Consider the following 19,055-nt stretch of genomic DNA (forward strand, 5'->3'; position numbering starts at 1 on the left):
CTGTCGCCCCCTGCTGGACGTATGGGAGCACGAATCACTGTGACCAGCAGGGGGCAGTGTTATCTCAGCTCCTAAGACAAACTGAACATCAGATTTAAGCCTCAATTTTTGGATTTAAAATCTTTGACTTCATTTACTTTTTTAATTGGGTAACTAACAATTATATTAGTTTTTGTTTGGTGTTTAAATGAACTTTTAGAAAAAGCTGATATTTTAATCAAATTTATTTATAGAATTAGCCAAAAAAATATAAATAAAATCCAATCTAATAGAAAATGATTAACCTGCAGATGTTATAGATCTGACTGGACCGTTGAAATCACTTGAGATTTGGTTAAACTGTAGTTTTTTATGGATTTCTCAGTGCTGTCATCTGCAGTTTTTAGGTTTCTGTCCACAGATGTTTGCTGCTAATTTCATGTTCTGTTGCATCAAATGTTGGTGCTTCACCTGCTTCACCGTATCTGGGTTGTTTCTGCCTGAGACGCCGTTACAACAAACAGTAGGGCACGAGTTAGAAACAACCAGGAAGTCTGTTTGGTTTGGAGACAGTTAAATTCCAATTAGACGGACCCGGCGCTGCGGCACCTTACATCCCGGACCCTCAGATACAAATTTACCTGCAAACTAAAGTTTAAGCTCTAAGAACCTCCTCTAGACCTCAGCGTCCTTTTCCCAGCATCCTCTCTGCTGCCTCCAGCCAACATCGTCACCACACTCTGCTACACCTTTGCTTTGGTCACACCTGAAACCTTCCTCCAACCGTCCAAACCTGCTTGAACTCACTTCTGGACCGTTGACCTGAAAGTCCTTCAGCTCTCTACCCCTCATGACGCTCCTCCACCTCTCTAGATGTTACTTCACCTCAGGACGCTCCTCCACCTGCTCCCTGCTCTCTCCTCAGATCACAGTGTCATCTGCAAACATGATGGTCCACAGAGATTCCTGTTTAACCTCATCCGTCAGTCTGTCCATCACCATGGAAACAAGAAGGAGCTCCAAGCTGAGCTTTGGTGCCGCCCCTCCTCTGCCACCCCTACAGAACATCTCACCACTGTCTTCCAGCCCTCATCCATCGTTCTTCTGCACATGGAGGTTTATTGTTAATCCTGCAGACTGACTGCAGAGACTGTCCTCCTCTTTGGATGATCTTTGGACCCAGATGATCAACAGCAATGTCAGAATGAGAGTCTTTGACCCCAACATTAATATTTGCCCTGAGAGCATTTACCATAATTTAATCACTGGATTTGTTTGTTGTGTGATAATCCAGATTAGGAGCCGGAAACCGGCTCAGATGTTTGATCTTCCATTAATCCAGAAAACCAAAACCTTCAAACCCTTTCAGATCTCCGTCTGCTCTTTGGTCTCCAGGATCAGATCTGGGTTTGTTTCCTCGCTGCGTTGTCTTTGTGTTCGCACAGCAGGCAGATGTTTGGACAGTCCTGGGGGGGGCTAGCATGCAGGCAGGGGAGGGGCCTGAATTCATCTCTGATTTGTGACCATCTGCCTCCCCCCAGCAGCTTCTGGCCTGCCCGCTCTGCCCCAGTGCCCCCTGGGATTTACAGGGAGGTCAGCGCCGCCGCCTGATACTCTGAAGCCCACCGACCATCACACCAGGCGGTCAGACGCTCCACCACGCGTGTGAGGAGAAATGTCCATCAGAGAAGAGGCTGAGCTGCAGCCAGAGACGATGGATTTCCCCTCCATGTTGCCATGGTGACAGCAGTGGATGGTGGTGATTTCCTGTGCATCCTGGGGGGGGGGGGGGGGGGGGGTAGGCGTCTTTGTGACAAATCTTTTCCTTCTGGGGGGGGGGGGGGGTGACCAAACGTCACCGACGTTTAGAGAATGAATCTGATTCAAATTTTAAGAAAAGGAGACGAGAATTAATATTTAGATTTTTAGGATTTAGAAAATATTGATTTATTTGTTCATCAGCAGAAAAAACGGATCATTTGGGTTCATTTCAGTGATTTCAAACCAATGAGTGAAAATATTTCATGTGTGTGAAGCTAAAGGCTGCAGAGTTCCTTGAATCAACCTGAATAATGTTCAAAACTACAAACAGACGCTCATCTGGAAATGCAGAACGAAGCGACTTCAAAGAAAAAATGAAAAAAGATTCTAAAATAAATAAAAAAAGCTGCAACAAAAACAACAATTAACATGCAGAACAAATGTTTAAAGTTCCAGACAAAATCAGTGAATATTTCCACATTTTCTTTGTACGTTTGATAAACAAACCAAAGATCTGAACTCGATTGGATCTGGAGATTTGATGGCAGTTTTCATTTCAGACGTCAGATTTTTCTCTGGAAAGTTGCAGACGATGACACTGAAAATGATAAAGTTCTGATTAAGTTTGCAGTGATGAGGAGGAGAAACGTGAGATGGTCACAAAAAGATGAAGCTGAGAACAGAATCAGACTGAAACCAACAGAAATGACATTAATGGAGGGAAAAAAGGAATCAAACTTCCCATCAGGGACATGAAATATGACAAACAGAAGTTGATTCCTGAAACGGACTGAGGAGAACCTGAACGGATGAAGAACCTCCACAGCAGGAGAGTTCTGGGTCCAACCAGAACCTGGAGGTCTGAGCTTCATGGATGCTCCAGAACCTTCTGACATCTTCCTCACCGAATGTGAGGAAGACTTCTCTGGATTCAGCTAAACAGGAAGCTTTTGGGGGGGGGTACAACAGCTGGCTGGGAGAGCGGGGATCAAACCACCAACCCTTCGGTTGTTGGACGACCGCTCTACCGCCTGAGCTAAACTCACATCTGCTGCTCTGACAGATTAACACCAAAAGCTTCTCAGATGATCCTCGGTAATAACCGCAGTAATCAGATTACAAGTAACCAAATCTCTGCATTGATGTGCTGGAGCCGCTAATTTACAGGAAGATCATCTGAAAACGCGGAGGACCAGGAAGCTTCTCCACGCGGCTCCTCCTCCTCCTGCTGGACGCCAAACGAGGAGGAGCTCTCCTGTGATCACGAAGGAGGGAAACAGGATCACAAAGGATTTCTCCTCCAAATCAAGTTCAGTAAAGTTAGAAAGATCTTCTCAGATTCAGACTTCCTGCTTCAGTAACAGAAAGTTTGGTGACTGCAGCTTCAGGATCTGCAGAGCTATTGATCACTTTAATTAGGATTCCTATCTGTATGCAATAAAACATAATAGATGGACTTTCTCATAAAATATTGATTGTAGCATGAATATGCTTCATTACCAGTTCATGTAAATGTAGACATTTATTCACCTTTTAAAAGATTATTGATTTTATACAGAGTTTGCACTTTGTTGACGGTCCCTTAGCTGCATTCACAGCTGGAAGAGAACAATTCTGATTAAAAGGCAAAAAAAGATCTTTTTCCTTTGAAATGCGTTTGTGGTTCACTCTCTGGGTTAATACGAAAGGATTGAGATACTTTCTCACATTTGAACGTTTATCAGAAGTTCTTAAGGCCGGAAGTCTGATCTTTACTGAATTTCCAAATCAGAGATTTTCAGGGATTTCCAGAAAAGCGGCTCTTTTCATCTCTGAACCTCCTCCAGAAACCGGAAGTCTCATTTTTTCTGATTATTTTCCGCAGTTTCACATTTTAGACCTGAAACCATCGAACGTTTAGAAGACCCCCCCCCCCTCCCGTGCACGCGCACACACGCGCACATCTGCATGTTCCGCTGGATCTGGTCATGTTGGATCAGAGGAGCCTGACGCACAGCCGCGCGCCGGTTACGCAGATGGTGTGAAGATGCAGGTGAGAGATCAGAGCTTCCGCCCCCACGGGGGGGGGGGGGTCAGGCAGGATGTTGTTGAGGTTCGACCGGGAGGTCTAGCAGCTGAGGCGCTGCTGAGAGTCTGTTTACCGTTTCTGCAGCTGAAGCGTTTCCGGTGGACCAATGGCAGACGAGCAGAGAGGGGGAGGGAGGGAGAGGAGGGAGGCTTCTTGTAGTTTGAAGGGTGGAGACTCCACAGCAGTGAGGGGGAGGCGGGGAGGGTCTCGGACGGAGCGCAGCCTCCCTCACAGGCGGACAGGAAGGTGGATGCGTCGGCTGCCTTTCTGCCTGGCGGAGATCGGGGGCGCGCGGACCGTGTGGAAACCCCCCCTCAGCCCCCCCGGGCCTCCATGTGAGAAGGTAGGAGCCCGTTCGGTTTGACGTTCGGCTGCGTCGGGATCTGGGTGTGTTCGGTTCTGATGCTGCTGGCTGTTTGACATCAGCCCCCCCCCCTACTATCACTAAGATGTTCTGCAGCCTATTACCCCCCCCCCCCCATCCTGTCCATTACCTCCTTTCATCTACAGACAAAAAGAGTGGAGCCTCTTCCTCCTCCTCTTCCTCCTCCTTTTCTTCTCTTTCACTCCCATCTGACAATGTGAAGCCAGAAGGAGGGGCACGGGAGGGGGGGGGGGGGTGCTTATTCTTAAGAAAGCATGGAGGGGGGCGTCATGACAGATGATGCGGGACAACAACCAGGGATCATAAACAGACGCGCGCGCGCGCGCGCTGCTCCGCCACGTTCCACGGGCGGAATTACGCAACCGAGGCCGCGAGGCTTCAGAACCGCGATGGGACCAGAGAGCAGCTCCGGGGGTGGGGGTCAGGAACCCGAACGGAGGAAGAGTCTGAACAGAACACAGAGGAGGAGGAGGAGCATGATGAAGATGAGATGAGGGAAGAAAAACATGTTTCTGACATTTACACGGAAAGGGGGGGGGGGGGGGGGGCTGTTCTCACAGCTGACGTCAGCAGTGAATCAGTTAAGATCCTCTCAGAACCAGAACCTGCAGAACTGGACTCTGCTCTGTCTCCATTTGCCGTAAAGTTCAGAGCAGCTTTAAAGGTTTTCATCTGGATTCAGTTTTTCAAATGTTTGACCTTTAATCCCGTTTGTCAATTCGGAATTAACTGCTAAAAGAGCTGCTAACCTATGACCCCCCCCCCTTCCATTGAGGTGTTCTCCTACCATGACAAAGGTGGATAAAGGTGGAAAGATTTCATGTAATCCATGGACACCAGTGAAGATCACAAACCATTGAAGAAAAAAGGTTCAGAGCACTGTCTAGTGGGTCTAGATGACCCAACTCCAAACGGTAAAGTGCCTCGGACAGCACAAGGGTTATCTGCGCTCATGGGGGAGGAGTCAGACCTGACACTGGAGGGTGCTGTTAACTTAGCCTACCCCAGTTGTCCCAGCAGACCTTTCTCCGGTTAATCAGCGGTTCTGGCGCTCAGGCGGTTCCGTCCCACCTTTTTAATCGCCGTCCTCTCATTTCACATCCTGAACGGCAAACGGCGAGGAAACAGAAACGTGGAAAAGCCGAGCCTGAAGATCAGGAGAGTCCTCCATCCTGGAAGGACTGGAGTTTTCTTTTCCCAGCAGGACGTTTCCGGCTGCTTCATCAACCGGATTCCATCCGCAAGATGAACAAGCCCCCCCTGGAAGGAGGAGGAAGGGGCTTCAAAACAGCTCCAAAGGGCAGGGGGGGGGGTTCAGGTGGAGCAGCAGGACGGAGCACGCTGGGGGGGCGTTTAATCCCATCGCTGAACACCTGTTGGCCACAGAGGGAGGCGGGCAGCAGCGGTGAGAGCTGCAGGTTTCCATCCTCGCCACGGCGGGAAAACGGCTTTGAGGAAATCTGTTCCCACGTTTCTCCACCTCTGGATCTTTTCAGGCCTTTTTCCCCTTCAGTGAGACTTGACCTCATGGATCCTTAGGGCTGATCGATTCCCAAAAACCTTCTGGACGGAACGTCGTCACGAGTGCGTCTGTGTGTGGGGACAGAAAGACGGCGTTCCCGCCAATGACCGTCACAGTGTCGCATCCTTAAGTCAGGTCTTCTGTTAACAGAAGAAGCAAGTGGTTTGGGTTCTCATGTTCTGCCGGTTCTGTGTGGTTTCAGAGGGCGTGGCGCCGCGGACTCAGAGCGCTGACTGACTGAGAAGGTGAACCGGCCGGAAGAAGCAGAATTCAGGTGATTTCCGTTCAAATCCGCACGCCTCTCTGACCTGTCGGCACGCTGACGCACAGCCGCGCCCCGCGATAAAAGCGTGGAGTCAGATGCTCTACACGGCGCGGGTGGGTGGGACCTCAGAGTTTTCCGGTCCGCCCATCGCAGAACTTTGTGGTTCTGAACCATCAGTGACCTAAAACCCACAAATGTTTACAGTTTTTCTTCTTCTCCTGGCCTGACGACACCAACGGCCTTCAGTCATATTTACTCGCCAACCGTCTGAGCTGAAAGAGGCGTGACTTCAGCGTTGGCGACTGACGTCACGCCAGATCCTCTGGGGTGTCGTATAAAATCAATATGGCGATATATATCGCCAAATTTCATTAGACGATGGCGCCGTGGCGATGAGCGGTGAAATCCGTGTTTACGGAGCTGCAGCTGCAGAGCAGACAGTCGTGGAAATAAAGCATCTGAGCCTCATTAAAGCTCTTCATCCTGTCCTCCTCATCATCATCACTTTAAATGATGATGATGATTATTTTATATTTGGAGCTCCGTTCAGACTCCTGAACCGTTCAGAAGTTCTGGAGAATCTCCATGAATGTTGGAAACAAACAGAACATTATTTCCTCAGTCAGACTTTTGGAACATTAGTGGTTAAGAAACATTCATTCTGTTGATTCTCTTATTCTGAAAGCTAGACCATACTGGCTGGTCACTTACCAAAATAAAAGCAGCTTCTATAAAAACACAGCTGCTGTGCTAAACATTGTTATCATCAATTAAACTGAATTTTACATTTTTATTCCAAAGAAAGACGTTTTGACTTTCAGGTGGAGTTTTTTCTAAGTCATACTTAGAAAAATCAGGATACGTGTCGTATCTTCAGACTCTTATGAATACCCCCCCCCCCCCCCCCCCTGGTAAAAGTGACCTTTTCCTCCTTGAGGATCTTGGTTACAACAGGAACCTCATGGTGAACCTGGCGCTCCGTCGCCTCCTGAACCTCCGGTCACTTCCTGCCCCGTTTTTCTGGAGGTGGTTCTTCACGAACGCCTGTGACCCTATAAGGAGACCTTCTCCTCTGAGATCCACCAGGATCCTTCCAATGTTTACGCTGCTGCTCCACCTGCAGCCCATAAATCCCCCCCCCTCTGTCACTTGGTCTGGCCCGACCTCCTCCAGAGCTCCGGTCACGCGGCGTTCCTGTCCTCCTCTGGAGAGTTCTCAGCCTTTTGAAGGAGAAAACCGTCACAGACGTTTCATTTCATCCGTGGTTCTAAACAGAACCTGTCGGGTTCTTTAAATCGACTGTCAGTCTGGTTTTTCAGATTTTGTCCGTCATCCAAACGCTGTTTCAGATTTTTCCTCCAAGTCTGAAGCAGATTCACCAACAAACCTTGGATCTGGATCATAATCCAGATTAACACACTGAAGGTTTCCATCCCAACGTGTCTGTCTGAGCTGGAGATGCTCCTCTGACCGAGGAACGCCCTGCTCTCGGCCCGGTTCTGCCCTCGGCCCGGTTCTGCTCTCAGAGGGAACCGGGTTCCTCCGGCGCCCTGCTGTTCCGCCTTTCGTCGCCACAATAACTCTCTGGTCCGACCAGCAGATGTGCCCCCCTCCCCCGCCGGGCATCAATATTCAGGCCCGCTCCCCACAGAGATCAGCGCCGACCCCCCCCTGAGCGACACGGCAGCATTCACACACGGATCAGGAGGGGGGCGGAAGGAACCATGGATGGAGGACGCCGTTTTCAGCATCTCTGACATCAGCAGCTATTCAGGACGGAGGCCACGCCCACATTTATGGAAACTCCAACTTCAAAATACGCAGCATTTTTTCCATTTGGAACCTTTAAGGACGTTAAGATTTTACAGATGGAAAACTAGAACAAAGTCTAAGCAGCAGAAAAGAAAAGAAAGAATAAAACAAAATAGAGTAAAAAGTAAATAAATGAAATAGAAAAACCAAAACTATTTAAGTAGAATAAAAACAAAGGCTTTAATCCTGATAAACAGTTCAAGAGTTTTATAGTTTTCTTATTTTTAAAGGGATTTATGAAAAAGCAAATCGTTTTTAAAATACCAAAAATGTGGCTTTTCTTTCATAGAATTTATGAATAATAAATATACGTAAAATAACAAAAGTATTAAGAATAAACGGAATCTTTTGTCTGTGTTGATAAACCCAAATTAAATGTTAAAGTGTGAAAATGTAGAGATTGAGACACATTTATGAATCGTTCCAGCTGCTCTTCAGTTTCTCTATCTTTGTTCATATGGGGCATCGTTTCTCTGGTATATTAAATCTGATATGTAAACATTCCTGACGTGGATCGATGGCGATCCTCTGTCATTTTTGGAGGGAAAATAAAGAAAACATTTCTGGAAATTCGCCCGAACGTTTGTCACGACGGAGAAAAATCAACCAGCAGCCTTAAATCCATCGTTTCCTTTTCCACTTTTTTTTGGGGAATAAAAATCCAAATAATTTGTTTTATTGTGTTATATTTCTCAAAAAAAGACTTTTGTCACCAAAAAGCCTGAATCTGATTTCAATGGAGAGCTGGACCAAAGCGTCCTCCTCCTCCCACCACTTCCTCCTCGCCGGCAGCGGTTGCCTAGCAACAGACGCCATCAATAAAGTCCCAGTGTGTGTGAGGTTAAACACACACAGTCGCTCGTCCTGGACTGACGTCGTTCTGGTCTGAACCTCCTTCCTGCAGGCGGAGCAGACGAGGCCTGGGTCAGAGCCGCCATGGCGAGCAACAACACGGCGAGCATCGCGCAGGCCAGGAAGCTGGTGGAGCAGCTGAAGATGGAGGCCAACATCGACCGGATAAAGGTGCGCTCTGACATCACGCCGCCGAACCGCAACTTTTTCTCCAAACGCGTTAAAGTCCATGAAGGATTCGTGTCATCAATGCAAATGTATGAAATAAAAGTCAAAGGTCGTGTCTGAATCCCTTCACTCTTTAGCGCCGTCATGACGTTCTAGTGTGTCTGAATCTACAATTCCACAATCCAGAGCCCTAGAAATTTCCCAGAAGTCTCTGCGAAAAACCAGGGAGCATCGATGCTCACTAGATCGGAGAATATAGACCACAATGCATTGCGTCCGAGCAATTTTTACCAAAAAAAGGTTCTCTTTTAATAAACCATCAACGTTTTTATCTTCAAAAGACAGTGGACTCATAAATAATCGTCAAGAAACGCTGATATTATTAGATTTTAACTTTATTTAAATCGATGAGGTCTATAGGGAGCATGGTGTGTGAACTGATTTTAAATTCAGGGCACTATGTCATTTTTTAGAAGTTAGCGGTTACGGCGGGAATTCGGACACAACCAGAGTCTGACTTTTCACTGAGACGGAACAACATGGAGTCATGAGAAAAGGAGTGCAGAATGACCTTTGAACTTTGAACAGACTGATTGGCATCTTTGAAGAGCATCAAACCTCCTGTCCGTTCAATAAAGGTCCCATATGTGGACACTGACTGTAAAAGGGACCTGGACTGAGTAGCTCCGCCCCCTGGCGTTCCAAACAGGAAGTGGATAAACAGATGACTTTAGAGAAACAAACAGCTGTTACTCTGTTATTCTATTGGTCAGAAGAACCGTTCTGGATCTGACGCCTTTTTTAACATCTTAATTCTTCTTCCACTTTCGGCTTCTCCCATCAGGGGTCGCCACAGCGAACTAGTCGCATGGTAGATTTGGCAATGTTTTACGCCGGATGCCCTTCCTGACGCAACCTTCTCAAACCGGGCTTGGAACCGGCAGAGGTAGAGAAGGGAACAGGGAGTAGCCTGGAGTCTATGGAGTTATTTCAGTCTCAATAATCAGAAATGCACACAACCGGTTTTACAAATACACACGCTCCGATTCACAAATGTCATTTTATGCAAACGTGAAAAATAAATTCGGAAATACACACCCTGTGTTTCACAAACACACAGATTGTGTTTCACAAATGCACACTAAATGTTTTACAAATGCACAATAAGTGTTTCTCACAAATGTGCACACTGTTTTTCACAAAAAACATTTTAGAAATTCACAATAAATGTATCAGAAATACACAGTAAGTGCTTCACAAACGTGATTTTTAGTTACACATGTGATGTGAACTCACAGATCATTCGAATTGCAGACTGTGCATTCAAAATCCCGTTCTCGTTTGTGAATCTCCCCGTGTGTGTGAGAGATTTTTCTACGGTGAATATTGAGACTCATCTGACGGAGCGGGTCGACTAATCTCACCATTGGCTAGTGAATCTGTCAATCAAACTCATCGGGAAAGCAGGCGGGTTCGCTTTTAGCCAATCGTATGGCCCCTTACACTTTCTCTACGCTTTCTGCGGGTGGCAAAAGCCCCGCCCATATTTGATTCTGTACCAGTCGGTCGTTAGCGTGTTAGCCTTAGCATGGCTTGTCGGTTTATTTGCCTTGGGTTGTCAAAAATTACTGGCTTGTGCAACTTTTCAGTGGACCTGGGAACAAGGCAACAGTGGTTGAATGCAGTTGACATAGAATCCATCGAACTCTGTACTGGTCATGAGATTTAAAATGAATGTTTCACTCGGGATTGTTTGTACGTTATTCTCTTAGCTTTCATGCTAGCGTCATTTCAACACTCAGACACGGTTTTGATCATATGAAGGTGGAGGAGAAAAACCTGCAACTTCCACAGTAGGTTCTGTGGAGAAACTGGCATCACTTTGCTCCGTACCACGCAGTGGGACTACATTACCTCAAGTTCATCTCACTTGTCAATCACAGACGCCCAATATACACCTCCCCTGCTCAGCCCAAAGTCACTTTGATGGACCTTAATTTTATTTTTTTAATAACTCAAATGTCATTGATTTTATATTGTAACCATATACATATACACCTCTTGGCCAGGTCACCCTTGCAAAAAAGATCCTCATCTCTCTGGGTTTTATAACTGGTTAAATACTAAACAACAAAAGATGGTCATAGAACAACAAAGTGCAAACATTCACCCTTTATTGCAGAGTAAAATTCAGTGAAAACATGGACAGATTAAAACATCAAAATTTAAGCAAATGTGGGATCTCTACTGATTTGAATTTTATTTAAAGTGGAACTAATTTTCATAACTTCCTTACATACAATGAAGTCCCTTGAACAATACAGCAGTATTGATTTGAACTCTGTCTTGCTCCCCTCAGTCTCTCTTCTTCTGTATGTAATTATGTCGCCTAAATTAAGTTCTAAACACACTGGACAGTAAAGATGTAGGTCCACTCCCACACGGTCTGAATTAAACAATGGATTGATGTCGTCTTGCAGTTCCAACATTTGTGGACCCAAAAGGGGACTGTCCCATACCGGGACATTGATCCCAAGATGAGGTTCAGCCATGGATCCACTCTCCTCCCATTCAATCTCTGGAACCAGCATACCCTGACAAAAAAAAAAAAAAAAAAGATACTGTTTATGAACAGCACTGTTTTTTTTAATGTTTTAGATTATGTAGGAACAGAGACCCACTAATAATGACTTATATTGTTTCTAGCAGGCAGACCTCATATCTCCATAACTGTTTATAATTTGCAAATAAGTGACTCTTAACAAAGTAGTGAGATTAGTACAGCTGATGGCTCATAATGCCATGCATTGTGATGCATTTTGAACTTGCAGATGTGCTATTCTTCCTACTTGATTTAAAAAACCAAACAATTTAGGGAAATAGTTTGCACCACACAACAATAATACTTTTCATTCATTTTTGATGAAAATTCCTTGAAGTCATTGTGATTTCATTATACTGTTCTTGATACTTTCCACTTTAGTCGAACTGCACACAAATCAGTTGTCCAGTACAGTGAGATTAAATAAAGCAGGGTTTTTCAACCAGTGTGTGTGCCGCGGGAGATGGTCAAGTGTGCCGTGGGGAATTGCCCTACTTCACTGATCTGAAATCATTTTCCATCTCCAGGAAATCAGCTCTTTGTTAATCCAAACAGGCACTGATAAAACACTGAGTAGTTAGGAATATAAAAGATCTTAAAATGACTTTTTCTTTGTGTTTATTTAATTCTATAAAATACATTTTGATAAGGTTGACAGTACCGTGATTTAGCTGCAGCTATAACCTTGTAAGGAAAAGTCGCGCCCCTTTAACTGTCTCCACCAATCATTCTTGAAGGCTTAATCACATGTCATCAGTCTGACCAATGAGAAGTGGTTAAAGTTTTCACTTCCTTGTTTTTAATTCTGCTGATAAAGTCGCTCAGTTATAACAAAAATACCAGCTAAAGCTCGTCTTTAGCGGTGTAACTTTCCACAGAGTCCGGTGTCAGACCGTGGAACAAGAGAACAAAGGTTGAAAAACACTGAAATAAAGCACTTACCCGGGGATCAGAAACAGGGTTCTGGGTCAAGCCCAAATGCCACAGCTGATTTGGTGTCATGCTTTGCTCCGTCCTGATTGGCTGTCCCACGCGTCACTAAAGACATCCAAACTGGCCTGAATGCGTGGTAGTAAGATGTAATGGCAGCAGAATACGTGATGTTACTGATATTGAGCAAGTCTTGGTCCTCAGGAGAGTGCAGGATGTTGTAATATAAACCAGTAACAGTCATGAAGACATCACACCAGAGGAGCTCAATCCTGTATTTGGAAAAAAGCAAAAAGAAATATTATATTGTCAGATTTATTTTTAATACATCATTCACTTTTATGTATATATTAAAGCATCTAAAACTAGGTTCAACTCACCGTTGATTGTGTGTACACTTTTCCCACAATGAAGCCGTTTGTGTCAGTTGTACGTACTGTGAGCATTAACTCGGCTGTGCCCACGTTTTCTCCTCCGTGATCTCCTCTCACCCTGACAATAACATGAAAATCAAGTCTCAAACACATAATTACAAATGCATCGCCAATACGGTACACATCAACTTAAAATGTAATGTTCTTATGTATGATGCCAATAAGTAGAATTTCTAGGTTAGATAAATTGCAGGAGTGGGTTACATGTATCACTGGGGAAAAAAATGAGGTGAGAGAGACTGTTAAGGGGGGGTAAAATGTTATTCATGAGGGGAAAGTTTTAGAGTTGGCTTTGTTTTCAGAGGAGTCTAAAAAAAGTTATTTTATTTTTGTACAAAAAACCAAGTACTTATACTGCCTGATATGTGAATAAAAGATTTCTTTATGAAAAACATGAATACCTCAGAGGTAAGCCATAAACGTTCACAGCGTCACTGAAGAAGGCCAAGTGGGTGTCTGCACAGTTGTTCTCTGCTATCTTCAGGTACAAGATCTATGGAATACAAGTACAAATACTTTCAACTGACAGATATTTACAGGGGCAAAAATGCTAAATTCCCAATTGACAGGTAAAACAGTAATACAATAGGATGATAAAATATGAAATAGAATAGAATAGAAAGGTATTTAGGATGTCACGCTTCAGCAATTCCTAGAGAATAAATAAAAACACAACAAACATGGATGGATCATTTAGCTGTCTGAGATTAAATTACATAATTTTCAAATATTAGAAAGGGGAATTTTTTAAAACACTCTTGCTATGATAACTTGAGCTTGTAGTAAAGAACAGCTTTAAAAAAATATCAGAGACAAGACACTGATCACAGGAAGCCTGTGTGTAATACTTACAGTAACTTCTACTCAAATCACTGTTGACAGCAGATTTCTCCCATCCGCCCTTTCTGTGACTACTTATCGACTACAAAACAGCCTAAAAACATAATGTTTGGGATTCTTGTCATTTTGTCATTGGAAGTAAAGATACGGGGAATTTAGTGGCTGTCACTCTGACACAATCTCACAGGGCTGGTCATCACAATGAATACGGGTTCTAACGTTAGAAACGTTAATGAGGCTTCTTTCATTCTCAGTGGATTCATGTATGTTATGTTTAAAAAATGCCGTTTTCATGAATGTCATATGAATTAACTTTGTTGCACATATCCACCCCGTCTTAAAGTCTGGGTTGTGAAAAGACTGTCTAACTTTAACCCGGATCGCGTTTACATAAAGGCAGCACACGGGACAGCTAACTTACTAGCTAGTTAGCATAGCATCAGTGTTTAAACAAATCCCCGTCTCTAAATCAATACTTTTTATTAAACTTTCTGTGCTGCTGTAAATCCGGCATGTTTTCCCCTTGGCTCCTTATGAATCATGTTAAGAACCTACATTGGCTGTATATCTAGCTTGAACCGACGCGCTAGCTTAAACTTCCCTCACACTCACACAGGGCAGGCAGACACAATTTGAGTCGAAAGCCGGCTAGTTTCGAGGCCCCTGGTTGGTTGTAGTTACTCGTGTTGTGTGAAGAGCTGGTATGCCAAGTATAAAACTTGACAAAACCATCATAAGTCCTCCCCCGCTTTCATAAAAAATATGACCGCACAGGCTAAGCTAAGCTAATTTGCGGTGGGGGTACTCTGCAAACGACTCGGCTGCAGTGTTCATAAAGCATTCACACATGTCACTTGGCTAAGGAGAACGCTTCAACTTAGTATTCAATAACATTACAAGATGTACAACGAGGGAATGATAAAATAAGTGCATTACTTACGGGCTGAGACTGTTCCCGTTCTGAAGACCTCTCCGCCATGTTTGCCGCCCGCGTCCTCCCAACTGCTGTGCTGAACAGCTCCCTCCCTCGTCAGTTGAGAGTGAAGAGTGTAAGGGGCCATTCGATTGGCTAAAAGCGAACCCGCCTGCTTTGCCGATGAGTTTGATTGACAGATTCACTAGCCAATGGTGACATTAGTTGACCCGCTCCGTCAGATGAGTCTCAATATTCACCGTAGAAAAATCTCTCACACACACGGGGAGATTCACAAACGAGAACGGGATTTTGAATGCACAGTCTGCAGTTCGAATGATCTGTGAGTTCACATCACATGTGTACCTAAAAGTCACGTTTGTGAAGCACTTACTGTGTATTTCTGATACATTTATTGTGAATTCCTAAAATGTTTATGTGAAAAACAGTGTGCACATTTGTGAGAAACACTTATTGTGCATTTGTAAAACATTTAGTGTGCATTTGTGAAACATAATCTGTGCGTTTGTGAAACACAGGGTGTGTATTTCCGAATTTATTTTTCACGTTTGCATAAAATGACATTTGTGAATCGGAGCGTGTGTATTTGTAAAACCGGTTGTGTGCATTTCTGATTATTGAGACTGAAATAACTCCATAGGAGTCGAACCCTGGTTTCACGGACGGAAGGCGCCGCAAACCAGCACGAGCTAAACGTCTGTTTTTTTTTCAACATCTTAATAATCCTCATATTTCTCAGGATGTTTTTCCTGTAGTTCAAGTTATTGAAGGAATAAACTGACCAATCAGACGGCTCAGTGAAAGTAGGTGGAACCTGCAGCCCCCCCCCCCCCCCCCCCCACGACCAACATTCAAAACATTCAAGAAGTACGAACAAACCACGCAAAGAACACGTGTGTAGAACATGAACCGTGTGTGATTGTGCTGTTTATCTCCAACTCAGCAGAGATTCCTGCGTCATTTACATCATTTTAACGTGACATGTAAACGCAAAATAACACATCGCTGCTTCATGCATGAAAGGTCTGTTACGTATGGAGTGATATCGCACACAAACCCTTCTAAGTTCCAAATGAAAATATTACATATTTGCTTTAAAAAAATGTTTTCTTTCAAAAATGTTTGCGTTTTGCGTTTGCATAACGTGCGTCGTGCGTCATCTCTCTTTTTTCCTATCTTTGATTTTGCTGAGTTAAGTTTCAGTTTGACGTGACAAAGCTGCTAACAAACAGCTGCTGATTGGTCCAGATTCCAACCAATCAGGTGTCTTTGTCTGAAAATGACGGTTCTCTGTGGCAGACATGGACTTTGGGTCGGTTCTGTTCTAACAGGATTCTGCCGTCTTCAGCCATTCTGACCCGTTTCTCTCAGAGTAAAACCCACAAGGAGCAGCAAAGCAGCTTAAATAAAACTAAGTTTAGTATTTATTTATGTCAGTTTAGTGACCAGCGTGTTTAAAATGTCCCAGCAGAAAAAAAACATCCGAGCTCCGACTCTGTCCAGCAGGAAGGAACACTGAACTATTGTTTTATTTTAATCAATAAATGTTGAAATATTCAGAGAAAATAGCATTTTTTCATGAGTAAATTTCTTTTAATTTGGACAAACGTTCAGGTGTTCTGAAACACAAGACACTGTGAAATGAAGATACATTTAAAAATGCTTCTTCTGTTAAATACATTGAGGATCCTGTGGTGAACCATCAGTATTTAGCTTATTATTGCTGTTCATCTGATCCCAAACACGTATGCAGCATAATATAATAAATGCTTTAAATCTTTTATTGTTTTGTTTTAACAAACAGATCTCAAAGAAAATCAAACTTTTTACTAATATTTTGCTCCAGAAGATTCAGATATCTCACACAGACCTGTTGATTTAATGTCAGCAGATAAACTTTACAGTTTCAGCAGATCCTCGGCCATAAATTCACTAATCTGACCAAATAAAAATTAATCAATGCTAAAAAAAAAGAAAGTATAAATTATTGTTAAAATGATAAAAAATGAAAACGTCTTCATCCAAAGAGACTAAATTGATGGTAAAAAGAGCTGGTTTGGTTTCTGAGCCTCACACACCATGTTAGATCAATACAGCGATTTGATTGGTTGGAATCTGGACCAATCAGCAGCTGTTTGATGGCAGCTTTGTCACGTCAAACGGAAACTGAGCTCAGCAAAAACAAAGATGAGAAGAAAAGATTTGACACAACGGACACGAAAACGTGTGTTCTGCAAATGCAAAACAAGTTTTTGAAAGAAAGAAAGCAAAATAATTAAAAAGCAAATATTTAATACTTTCATTTGCAACTTAGAAATTTTTGTGTGCAACGTGGCAGAAAAATATGACTCCACAGTTCGGTCGTGGAAAGACACTAATTTGTGTCTGCATCTCGCACTATTGCATAAGACTTAGGCAGTAATTGTGTACATAAAGGTAACATACGTGTAATCTGGACAATTCTCAACCCACCAAAGGTTCTGAACATCTCAAAACCAAATTCCCGTCAACGGACGTCAGTGCACATCGACGAACGCAGGAAACACGTATGACTTACGTTTATCACGCACGAATCAGGAAAGACCGACATTTCACACGTGGAAACTGGACGTAGTGGCCGTTTGACCTTAGAGAGAAGAGGATCCTCGGGTCGAACGGGTTCATCTCCCCTCTGTTTCCTCTAACCAGTCGAACCTGAAGGTCGTCTCACGGTTTAGTTACCTAACTAGTTAACTAACTGCAGCTAACGGGTTGTCCTTGGTCTCAGGTGTCCAAAGCAGCAGCGGAGCTGATGTCCTACTGCGAAGCCCACGCCAAAGAGGACCCGCTGCTGTCGCCGGTGCCGGCCTCGGAGAACCCGTTCAGGGAGAAGAAGTTCTTCTGCTCCATCCTGTGAAGCCGGCGCCGCCCGCCGTCCGTCTGGGACGAACGCCAAAGTCCAAACCTTCCGGTGGGGGGGGGTGAAATGAAGTTCCCCGCCCTCCACTTTCGGATCAGAACGTTCCGAGAAACAGAATTAACATGTATGTATTAATGGATGGAGGGCGTTTGTGGATGACATCATGAGGAGAAACGGCGGCAGATGGACATCCATCCCGCCGTCTTCAGATTGTAGAAACTTTAGTGGAAAGTTGAGAATTTCAAAAAGTGGTTCTGTTGGGACGTTCAGGTGTGATGTTTCATGGATGGACAACAGGTAGAACTCCGCCCACCTGGTTGTAGGAATGTGGCTTCGGGTCATTTTGTGTTGCTCCAAATATCTTGTGTAACTGTGCGTCGTGACGTCTTTCTTTCTTTTTTACACCAACAGTAGTGAAAGCTTTTTTAACGAGATGTTTGAACGTTTGGACTCTGTGCTTCTCCGTGTTTCGGCGTCTCTCTGGACCGCGTGACGCAGTCCGTCTCCTTCAGACACAAACCTTCTTTCTACTCTTTGTACTAAACTACTAGCCAGTAAAGTGTGCCGTGCTGTGAGTTCTGACCGTGTCCGTGTTCCTCATTACGCCGCCATGAAGACGTCTTCTCCTGCAGAGGAACTGTGGTTCTCCAGAAAACGGATCAGGACCAGAGCGGGCCGCCCGCCGGGCCCACCGAGGCCGAGAGGCAAAGCCATCAATCAAAATGTCATTAAAAGGAGGGTGGGAGCTGCTCCGCCCACAGAGAAAAGCTCGTTAACTGGGATGGGGCTTTATAGATGGGCTTCCCACCCCCTCTTAAATCAAACCCATCAATCAATTAATCAATCAACAAACCAGACAAACAGGAAATCGTTCTGTGTACTAAATGTAAAAAGGATGCATACGACTGAGAACATGAATCAATATGAAAATAGTTACAAATGCTGCAGAAAAATGCAAATCAAATCAAACGTTATTTATAAAAAGCACTCCTCGTGCTTTAAGCAGCTTAAAGTGGGCTAAAAACAAAACCAAAACGAGTTTCTTCTGTCTAAAAATATACGTCATCAAATGTTAACATTTTAGCTTGATGACCTGAGAAAAACTTAAGAAGTCTAACGATCAAAGAGATGGAAGAAAAGTCAAGAATCTTACATTTCATGTCAAACATGTGCAACAGGAAGTTAAAAGTGGAGAAGGTTGAAGGAGAAAAAGACCTTTTGATCGTCCTTCAGAGGAAAACGGCGTCGCTGCACAGCAGGAGAAAACTTTTCTGAGGAAGGAATGTCGCTACTTTACGTTGGTGATTCTTGCTTCAACAAGCAGACATTTCCTTCTATTTTAAACATGTACAGGTTTTTTTCTTCATGTTCTTCACAGGAATCCACAGACTTTGTGTTTTAACTTTTGTCATAGATGTTTCTACACATGTTCATGAAATCAGTCTGAATATTTGGTAAAAATGCGTTTGCTGCCATCTGCTGGTCATGTCTGTTATGTATGGAGCTCTAAATTGCTCATAATAAAAATAAAATAAATATGACCTTGTTAAAAATGAATGTTTTAAAATGCTGTTTTAAAATAAGGACAAGGTTTTTAAAGCAAA

The 19,055-nt window shown here is 43.9% G+C and overlaps 1 protein-coding gene and 1 long non-coding RNA gene across 6 annotated transcripts; one reads left to right on the forward strand and one right to left on the reverse strand.

Moving 5' to 3' along the window:
- Nucleotides 1-3,615: 3,615 nt before the first annotated feature.
- Nucleotides 3,616-18,030, forward strand: LOC101157742 (guanine nucleotide-binding protein G(I)/G(S)/G(O) subunit gamma-2). 3 transcript variants are annotated; one of them, XM_078941243.1, is made up of 4 exons: nt 3,616-3,772; nt 5,918-5,989; nt 8,697-8,815; nt 17,320-18,030. In XM_078941243.1, the coding sequence occupies exons 3-4, from the start codon at nt 8,729-8,731 to the stop codon at nt 17,446-17,448; spliced, it is 216 nt and encodes a 71-aa protein (XP_078797369.1). In that variant the 5' UTR covers nt 3,616-3,772; nt 5,918-5,989; nt 8,697-8,728; the 3' UTR covers nt 17,449-18,030. The 3 variants fall into 3 exon arrangements, with proteins under 3 accessions (XP_078797369.1, XP_023807480.1, XP_023807481.1); XM_023951712.2 differs by lacking the exon at nt 3,616-3,772 and adding an exon at nt 3,954-4,151; XM_023951713.2 differs by lacking the exons at nt 3,616-3,772; nt 5,918-5,989 and adding an exon at nt 3,967-4,151.
- On the reverse strand, nt 10,970-14,906 carry LOC144989144 (uncharacterized). Of its 3 annotated transcripts, none has more exons than XR_013653294.1 (5): nt 14,559-14,906; nt 13,180-13,256; nt 12,725-12,836; nt 12,357-12,616; nt 10,970-11,406 (listed from the first exon to the last, which is right to left on the reverse strand). It is a non-coding gene; the product is annotated as an uncharacterized LOC144989144 (long non-coding RNA). The 3 variants fall into 3 exon arrangements; XR_013653293.1 differs by having other exon boundaries at nt 13,180-13,271; XR_013653295.1 differs by having other exon boundaries at nt 13,180-13,271; nt 13,631-14,898.
- Nucleotides 18,031-19,055: the final 1,025 nt, after the last annotated feature.

The sequence above is a fragment of the Oryzias latipes genome, chromosome 22, assembly GCF_053564925.1.
Source record: "Oryzias latipes strain Hd-rR chromosome 22, Olatipes_Hd-rR_3.1".
NCBI lineage: Eukaryota > Metazoa > Chordata > Actinopteri > Beloniformes > Adrianichthyidae > Oryzias > Oryzias latipes.